The sequence below is a fragment of the Gymnoscopelus microlampas genome, assembly GCF_963454915.1.
Source record: "Gymnoscopelus microlampas genome assembly, chromosome: 15".
NCBI classification, from domain to species: Eukaryota; Metazoa; Chordata; class Actinopteri; order Myctophiformes; family Myctophidae; genus Gymnoscopelus; species Gymnoscopelus microlampas.
Genome location: NC_139952.1, coordinates 20107926 through 20117821, shown reverse-complemented (window position 1 = coordinate 20117821; position 9896 = coordinate 20107926). Strand labels below are relative to the sequence as shown.

Sequence of the window (9896 nt, the reverse complement as noted above, 5' to 3'; positions counted from 1 at the left end):
CAACTCTATTCTGCGGCGAACATTGAACTAAAATAGCAAGTCATTGAAACACGTTGTGAGCATGTAGATTGTCTATTTTCGACAAAGTGACTTGGTGTAGAGAGAGAAGAGGAGGGGCCCTGGTATAGACCTCGGGGGACTCCGGTCAAGGAAGTATATAGGGTTTAAAATGGTTAACTGATTGGAGTATTCAGTCCAAGTTGTGTGAAGTTTTGATCAATGCAAACATTGAGAAACTGATAACACTATCTTGTTCATAAGATTACAGAAAAAAGTCAGTACTTATCCCAAACATAAACATGATAATAATGCCACTACTCTTGCAATATATTTAGTAATGTTAGGGTTGAGATTACGTGCATCATCATACCTCAATCCTTTTATTTAAAGTTAACACATGTACACTGAGTGAGTTGTCTTTTTGGAACTGCTGTTTACAGTTTATAACAGTCCCATGTTAATTTATTAACGTATAACTTAACTTACATAGAAATTATGAAAAAATACTTGCAATATGGCCTAGACCATCTGTATCTGTTTGGACACAAAGACTAAAAATAGACCAAATAAACAGCTGGTAGTATATTGTTGTTGTTGTTGTTGTTTTCCTTCCTTTTTTCCCCCAATTGTAAACCAAAGTGATTTGATTTGATTTCAACTTTTGATTATGTATCTAGAACTTGGGCACAAGCAGAATCTTTGGAGTAATACTGTTCTGTGAAATTGAATTGATTATGTCTTCTCCACTCAATTCCATCTACAAAACAAAGCAGAACTTCAATGTCATGCACATCCGAGGCAGAAAACACCAAGTTTGGAGCTTTATATGATCCTTTCTTTTATATTTCCATACAAAGTAACAACAAAAAAAGAAATATATATACACAAGAAAATAAAAACCTCTGGATGTACTCAAATGCTGACTTAGACCGAATGTGTGACTTCAGACTATGAGTATGAGTACAGAACCAACCACCAATCCATGGTAACACTTTATTTCACAGCTCAGTTAACCTTCTACTTACCTGGAATACCAGGAAACTTATGTTCAATACTTGCAAATGAGATCCCACAGAGTTTTCATGTTCTCATCAAACACCAACATAATAAAACGCTGTAAAATAAAGACTTACCATTCTTCACGTTGACCCTACAACATTCCTTGAGACCCAAGAAACTGTTGCCTTGTCCTTCCTCCTTAAAACCACTACAATCACTGCAATAGATTAAGAGTAACAACTGAAATATAAAAAATGGTAAGGAGGACTGAAGGATGCTTGAAGTGTCATTTGCCCTCACTCATTATGGATGTATCAAACCGCCTACAAATTAACATTAAATGTCATCCTTAAAGAGTTCTGCTGATATAGACTTTTGCTAGCTTAACACACTTTTAACATTTCCCTCTGAAACGCTGTTCGATTAATACGAAATCAGCAGTGAAGGGAGAGCGATTCTTGATGTGGCTGGAAGCAGTTCAGTATCGTCCTGCAGAGAATTCAAACAGAATTCACACTTGTAAATATTAAAGTCAGCAATGGCAAAATGTGTTTAGAAAGGCACACTAGCAGCTCAATTCAAAGTTTTAAGGTTGGTGACGTGAATGCAGATAGCTCCAGCGTGCATCTTAATACATATATGCTTATATTAAACTGTATCTTTACACTTACATGGGCTGTAAGAGCGGGATCGTGAACAAGACCTGTAGTAGGGTGAAGGAGAGTCCCCGCGACTACAGAAACACAATTAAAAAATGACACTTTCCACCCCTAAATTCACAACACATCATTCATTGTGGACCTGCATGTGTACTACATAATTAAACCTAATAGATCTAATTAACTTTAGAAGGAAAATGTGTCCATTTCAGTAGCCAAAAGTAGGGACCAGCCGCTATAGAGAAAGACAGTGTAAATTAATAACATATACCGTATGTAAATCTCCAGCATGTAAAGCTCCAGTCATGAACATGAAGACGCTGGTAGTTGGTTAGTTAATTAATTAGTTAGTTAATAACATATCAAAAAATGGACATCCGCATTTGTTCCTGTGATTGCTGCTGTGATCCATTACTAGTTATTACTATTAGTTAGACTAGTTAATTACTATACCTGTAGTCATACTCATCGTATCTGTCGTAGTGGTCATAACCACGGTCATAGTACGAGTCTCTGCTCCACCTGCCCCCACTGCTGCTGCCGCCACCACTGGCGATACAGGAGAAATCAAGTCAGAAACACCAAGACTACTGAGGCACACACTTCCATCTTGTAGGCAGATCTCACAATTTACCTACATGTAAAATCCATAAGAGTCCAGTCCCAGTGCAATATTCCCCTGCATCCTGGTTTGAGGTTGTCAACCATGCAAAGTAATGCAGATACCCACACCAAAACATTGGTTGGGTATCTACAACTCCCTTCCAAAGAGCACTTTCTGGATCATTAATTCTTCTGGAGCTTACTTGCAGTTTTTCTCATGTCAGTCATGTGTTCAAATGACTTAGATACATCACAAACTAAGAAGAAGGGCCATGAGTGTTTGTTATTCTTACTGTGTTGGTCGTCCCATATAGATTCCTGGTGTAGGTGTGTGGGGCCGCTTGGTGATGAAAAAGTCCACTCTGATGCACCTCCTGTCCAGCTCCATACCATTGGCTTGCTCCATTGCCTGGCACAGACAATTGGGGAAGAAAAGACGAAGCTGCAAACAAAATATCTTGATAAGGTGTGTAGTAAGATCATTTGTGATGGCAGGCTTACATTATGAACAGTAACCCCCTTGAGGAGAGATGTCTGGCATTAGTGGGACCTGATGAAGGCCAACTGTGGCCGAAACGTTGTACCATGTAATATTTTCTGTTTTAAAGTAAACTAAACACTTAGTTCAAAGCACCAGCAACGAACTGGATGTGCGCAACCCGCTGTTATGAACTGGAATTAGGTGTGAACATTAATGTGTTGCAATGCTGACACCTAGTGGTATGTTTAGGTAAACACAGAAGAAAAAAATTATACATTTCGTGTATCAAGGATATAACCACTTAAACCCTATATATTTGTTTTCCCTCTACACCAAATCTCTTTGCTGGAAATAGCCAATCTATAAGCTCACGACTTGCGTTGCGACACGTTGGGAGCTTGTAGGTTGGCTATTTTGAAATGTTTGTGAATCAGTGGATGTTAAGTATTCATATGCTCTCTACGCGACATACTGTCCAATACACATAGATTATTAAACTATTACATTCATTCACCATTTTCTCCATACCTCCTTGGAATCATCGATTCTCTCAAAATAGACAAAAGGCAAAGCCTCTGGAGCTTCCAGTACGCTGGTCGTACACCACTTTAACTGTGGCCAGGGGACCGTAACGGGAGAACACCTCCCTCAGATTGCGCTCCGTGGTGTATAGGCTCAGGCCAAACACTCCTAGACAGTTGTTGGGGTCGGGGTTCGCCTGCAAGGACCAACAGTAAGACTTGGAGTTCAGTGAGGCCACTGGATCTATCAGGCAAAACACCACATCCCTTCAAATCCCACTTGCAAGACATTAATTAAGTCAGGAGTATGGTCTATAATTCAGTTAAATAATGGAAAATGTTGTCAGAGATGAGATAAATTCATATTTGTATATTATTATAGCGTGGCTCTGTAAGAGAGCCGCCTATTCATATTTGTATATTATGTGTGTTTATCTAACCACTTGAACCCTCTAGACTTGGTAAAATGGAAATGGGGCGGCCATAGCTGAGTGGTTAGTGAGCCCGCATAGGGAGCCCTGGTTGCCCCAGGTTCGATTCCAGGCCAGGCCAGCATATGTGTCGATGAAATGAAATTTGTCCCCGAGCAAGACTCTTAACCCCTAATTGCTCACAGGTTCTCTTTGGAAACAAGACCGCAAAGACTTTCATGAACGACCTGTTAAAAGGAATTATCCTTAGTTGCAACATGTCACGCCTTTTCCCTCTACACCAAATCTCTTTGACGAAAATAGCTGATCTACAAGCTCACAACATGAATGAACAGGCAAGTACAATCGGACACAGAAGATGTGTCAGCCCAGTACTCCTAATAAAACATTGAGTACAATATATCACACGTCCTAACTAGCCTGCACTGGGGCCCGCTGTTACTACGTTTTGCCATGAATAGAGTTAGTGATATAGATATACAATGTGTGAATGTCACCACAGACCTGGTTTGTTGCAACCTATTGCTGGCCAACATTGCCTGTAATTACCTCTGCTTCTACTTCTGTTATATCTTCTGCTCTGCCTCCCACCTGCACAATATACTTTATGTTTTATAAGCAATTCTTCTTTGAATTATAATTTTAGATGATAGATTAAGATATGACATACATTTTGTACATGACTGATTTTGCAGATATGAAATTATTATTACAAAGTATAGCTGTCCCACTTTTATGTCCCATATAACGTATAACAGGGGGGGGAGCGGGGAGACGTAGAAGGCGATAGCCCTCGTTTTTAAATATTTTGTACAGTGTTTTAATAATGAAACAGCTGAGAGAAGCTTTTAAGGTGGCATAAAACTAGTTCTTATGGGCCCAACCTGGCTTGAGGAAGGCACTGCCAGTTGTTCATGTGGGCCTTTTGCCCAAACAAATTACATTGCTCTTACATCCACATCCTTGTAAAACAGCTTACATACACAGTGTTGCGTGTGGCCATGACATCATCACTTACTCAATCACTTGTTCAATTGTGTCTGTGACTAACCCCCACTGTCTCTCCTCTCTCATCAGGCTGGCACACCCAGGCTGGCACACCTGCAGAAGATTTTAGTTTAGAACCAGGTTCTAAACTAAAATTATAACGTTCATTTAACTTAGAGAGTGTTAAAATGGGCCCATTTTTACACTCAGAGTTAAATTAAGAAGATTTTGCTGTGTACCATGGCATCAGCCTCAACACAAAGACTGTGTGTGTCTTGCGTTATGGCATGGGTCCTCCACCTTGGTTCCTCGTTGATACACACACCGAAGTCGATTGGTGGAACGCTTCGCAAGATACGCGGGACACACACACACAGACATTCTGTGCATTTATAGATATAGATGTATAATGCATAGCAACAGGAAATAGGAGTGATATCATGTGCTTTATTCAGATAGGAGAATGTTTTGGGGTGCGATGCCGATCTCAATTTTGGTCCAAGATCACCACAATACCAATGTATTGAATGATATTTTGTCAAAAAGTGCAACATTTTATAATGAATTTGAGAAACTTCAATTTGATTAATGTTTCTATTTGAGAATATTTTATATACACAAAAAAGTGTTATTTAACCACCTAAGCTCTATCAAAAAACTATTCTATATCTATATTTTTCATCAAATTGTCACCTTAATGACATGCATAAAATAGGTATGGTATGCCAGGTTGAAAGTGGTTAAAATCGGGGCACATCGGCAGCATATTTGCCGATACTGATGTCATCAAACAAATCAAATAATGTCCGGTGCAAGAAATGACAGGAGTCAGATTCGAACCTGGGTCCTCACAAGGAGCATAATGGACTGGCAGCACCAACAGGAATCCCAAAATAGTGGATTGTTAATTTAAAGGAGCATATTGGTGGTCTGGCATGTTTAGCTGTTGGCTATGACTCACTGTATACTTGATATTACTGCCAACCATTTCCCAAAGAAAACCATGATTTGTTTGACTTTGAAGCCATTGATTCCATTAATATCAGTATGAAAATCAACTTGCAGAGACTTGAAACCTGCCGGAGATAGGTGATCAAGGAGGAGATAGGTGATCAAGGATCAACCTTCTAAATAAAGTATTCAATCTATCAAAATCAAAAAATGGTCAGAGCTCATAAAAGGTTGGAAACCAGTGCTCCAAGGTTATCGTACTCACCCTGCTCCCGGTGTGCCGGTGGACATGGGGGATGTACTCTGGCTCCTCTTCTCTTCTGGTCTTCTGGGCTGTAAGAACGAGAGCGAGACGTCTTCCTGTGGGTATGGGAACGGGAATGGGGGCGACAGCGACCATAGCGCCGGTTGGAGCGCCGCCGAGAGAGAGTCCTGAAAAAGAGACAGGATAGAGGCAAAGGGTTTAGTGAACTACCCTTCAACAGGAAGACACCATCTTGTCACGTAAGAGGAACAGGATTTTGTAGTTGTAAAATAAATATAGAAACTTGATTATTTTAAAGCAGACATTGTGAAGTATTTATTCAGTCTAGAGTCGTTGCCTATCTAGACTTTTAACGTGAGCGGGATTGAGACTGAGAGCGTTTAGATGCCCGGGACCTGCTCTCCGACCTGACCCGAGCTGGACTCCCACGGTCCGAATTAGAAGGGGAGCGGGACTCCTATTGCCACAGGAGCGTGTTAACAGCACTCGTATGGAAATACAGGCCAGCACACTCACAATCTCTCTCACACACACTCTCTCACACACACACACACACACACACACACACACACACACACACACACACACACACACACACACACACACACACACACACACACACACACACACACACACACACACACACACACACACACACACACACACACAGGGTTGTAGGTTTCACAATGTTTTACATTACTGTGAAGAAAAGGTTAGTACATCTAGCATTTCAATTAAGAAAACCTCTTGGTTTCCCTGTGTCAAAATGCAAAGATATGTGCCTGTAAGATGTTCATTTTACAGAAAGGGGAGCAGGGTAAAGAATAGATACATTTAGAACATAAATGATTCATTTACTTAACCTACGGACACATTCTTTCTTCCAGTTTCTTTAAAACACTACTGCCTTCCCTCAGCAATTCTATCCTTCTTCGTTTTTCTTTTTTCAGTTTTCTCAATTTCTGGTTCCAGGTCTCTCTTCCCCCAAAAATTGTCACCAGTTTAATTTTTTAGCCATTACAAATACAAGAGCTTCTAGATCTGAAACCATTCTTCCGTCCCCATTTTCTCCCTTCCCACTTCTATGTGCTGCTTTGTAAATTTTTCATTAGCCTTCTTTTATCTTCGATATTTTCTTCCACATTCTTGGATAAAAACTCTTCAAATCCTTCACGATCAATAACCTAAATGAAAAAAGAACATTCAATCAAATTTAAAGATCATGGGTTTGTAATAAAAGGTTAAGATCTTAGTAACAAATTAGTTGGGGAAACAGGTGATAACGGGCCAAAGTTGTACATTATGTGCAAAGTGAACGTTAATGGTTGCATTGTACACAACATGACCAAAAGTCAGTGGACAACCTTTCTAATTAGTTTTTCTAATTAGTGCCCTTTGTTCCAGTGAATGGAAATCTTAATGCTACAGCTACAGTGACATGGCATTCTAGTTTAGGCTACTGTGTGCTTCCAATTTTATGGCAACAGTTTTCCTGCTTCAGGATTGACAATCGCCCCCCACACTCCCCCATTGAGAAATGATTTGCTGAGATGACTGAGGAAGAACTTCACTGCCCCTGCACAGAGCCCTGACCTTAATTAATTAGACCTGGAATAAATTAGAACGCCAAATGTGAGCCACGCCTAATCACAAACTGTTGTACCAAAAATTTTAAGCAGCAGTTGTCTAGATTAGAATGTCATGATTGTAGTTGTAGCATTAAGATGTCCATTCACTTATATCACTGGAACAAAAAGGGTACTAATTAGAAACACTAATTAGAAAAAGGTGTCAAGTTTACGGACCTTTGGTCATATAATGTAGTAGTTCAAGCTTCAGCCTCTAATATAAAATAACAATCATGTGAAAGCAGAGAAGGAAGAGTGGCTTTGTTAGTAAACTAATTATAGTCTCAACAGTGTGCAGTATGGCTGCCAATGGTGGATATACACTACTATTTTTAGGTATTATTTACTTTACTAGAGTTTTTCCAATTTTCAGTACTTTTACTTCTACTCCACTTCCACTACATCTCAAAGGCAAATATTGTACTTTTACTCCACTACAATTATTTGAAAACTTTAGTTGCTAGTTACTTTGTAGATTTTGAGTATTACAAAATATTAACCACTTTTGAAAATAGCACAATTTATACATTTGAAAACTTGTGAAATGGGACATTTTGCATAATGAAAACATTTGAGTCGTTTTTTTTCCATCACTGCGATTAAATCAGATTTTAAAATAATATAAAATGGAGACGCTATGATGAACAGCAACTTGACATAACAACATTATTAGAGGATGCGTGGAGCAAAACGTCATTCCATGCAAAACACGAATGTTTTCACGTTTGTCAGCAAACTGCACACATAAACGCCTCTAAAACAGTGATTCTCAACCAGTGGTCCGGGGACCACCAGTGGTCCTTGGGGGGGTACCAGGGGGTCCCCAGCGAAATTAGTTGTCACAATCATTTTAACCACTTAGCTTTGGCTATTCAAAAATAGCAGATCTACAAGGAGCTTGAAGGCTATTTTTGAAAAATCCTGAAAATGTGTGCATATCTTTGAATATATATATATATTTTAAAACAACATTTTTACTCAATCTTTGCTTCTGGGGGTCCCTCGCTGTCACAAAACATTTTCAGATGGGGGTCCGCGGCCAAATGTATATCAATTTGGGGGTCCTTGGCATGAAAAAAAGTTTTAAACCACTGCTCTAAAATACTGACTACTTAAGTCATGGAGTGGTGTATTAAATATGAAATATTAACGTTAAATGGTGCACTGCACTCTCTGTGTAATAGCTGCAGCCGAGAAGCAGAAAAGCAAGAGAATCTTTGAACGTTATCACGCTTACCCGTCCTTCATTATTTCCGTCCTCAATGTCACTAATTGTACAACTATTATGAGCGGTAAATAAACAAGAAAAATGCTAGTGTTTTAGGGGGTTTCTCCAGTCTTTTGTGTCCGCACAGTGTTAGCTAGAAGATGGCGAACGGGGGGAGAGACCAGGCTCCATGCAGACCAGAAGGCTGAGGTTTGTTTACGTATCGAGGTTCTCGGTCCCATAGCCCAGGGGGCTGGTTAGTTGTCAGCAGTGGTGGAAAGTAACCAGTACATGTACTGTTACTTAAGTAAAATGTTTAGGTATTTGTACTTTACTGGAGTATTTCCAATACTTTTACTTCTACTCCACTACATCTCAGAGGCAAATATTTGTACTTTTACTCCACTACAATTATTTGAAAACTTAAGTCACTAGTTACTTTGTATATTTTGATTATTATTACAAAACATACAGTAACCACTTCAGCCCTATATACATTTTGGCCATTTGAAAATAGCAGACCTACAAGCTCAGAATGCGAATGCCACGAATTGTGAGTTGTAGATCTGCTATTTTCAAAACATTTGAAAACTTGAAATGGGACATTTTGCATGAGTACTTTTACTTTTGGTACTTTAAGTACATTTTGATGCCAATACTTTTATACTTTTACTCAAGTACATTTTAAATTCTGGACTTTTACTTGTAACAGTAGTATTTCTACATTGCAGTATTGATACTTTTACTTAAGTAAAACATTTGAGTACTTTTTCCACCACTGGTTGTCAGGGCAACAGGGAGACAACATTCTTCACATGTGCATTGTGCACCCGTTGGAAAGCAACTGCAACCATAATCTTAGCCTTGGATCAAGACTAGTATGTCTAGCATAGAGTCATAGATGTATTTTATCGAGTCTGACTCGATAAAGTACATCTATGATAGTATTGTAGTCTTGATCCAAGGCTAAACTAAAAAGGATGGGTTTCCGAGGCTAAGGCTAAAGCTAAACTAATCTGACTGTAACGGCAGACACCAATTTCCCCAACTTCAAAAGCAAAATAAGATCACCATTTACTACGGGTTTATAAACACGTATTATATTGATATAACATAGAACTTATCAGAAAATAAGAACTAACACCATAATCCTATATTAAAAAG

At 39.1% G+C, this 9896-nt stretch overlaps 1 protein-coding gene across 1 annotated transcript; it reads right to left on the bottom strand.

The window, feature by feature from the left end:
- Positions 1–908: 908 nt before the first annotated feature.
- On the bottom strand, positions 909–6059 carry tra2a (transformer 2 alpha homolog). Its single transcript, XM_084079989.1, is given in 6 exon segments — positions 909–1732; positions 2112–2207; positions 2555–2670; positions 3271–3306; positions 3308–3460; positions 5898–6059. Coding segments are annotated over 6 exon segments (621 nt in total). The 5' UTR covers positions 6033–6059; the 3' UTR covers positions 909–1647.
- Between the last annotated feature and the right edge of the window lie 3837 nt (positions 6060–9896).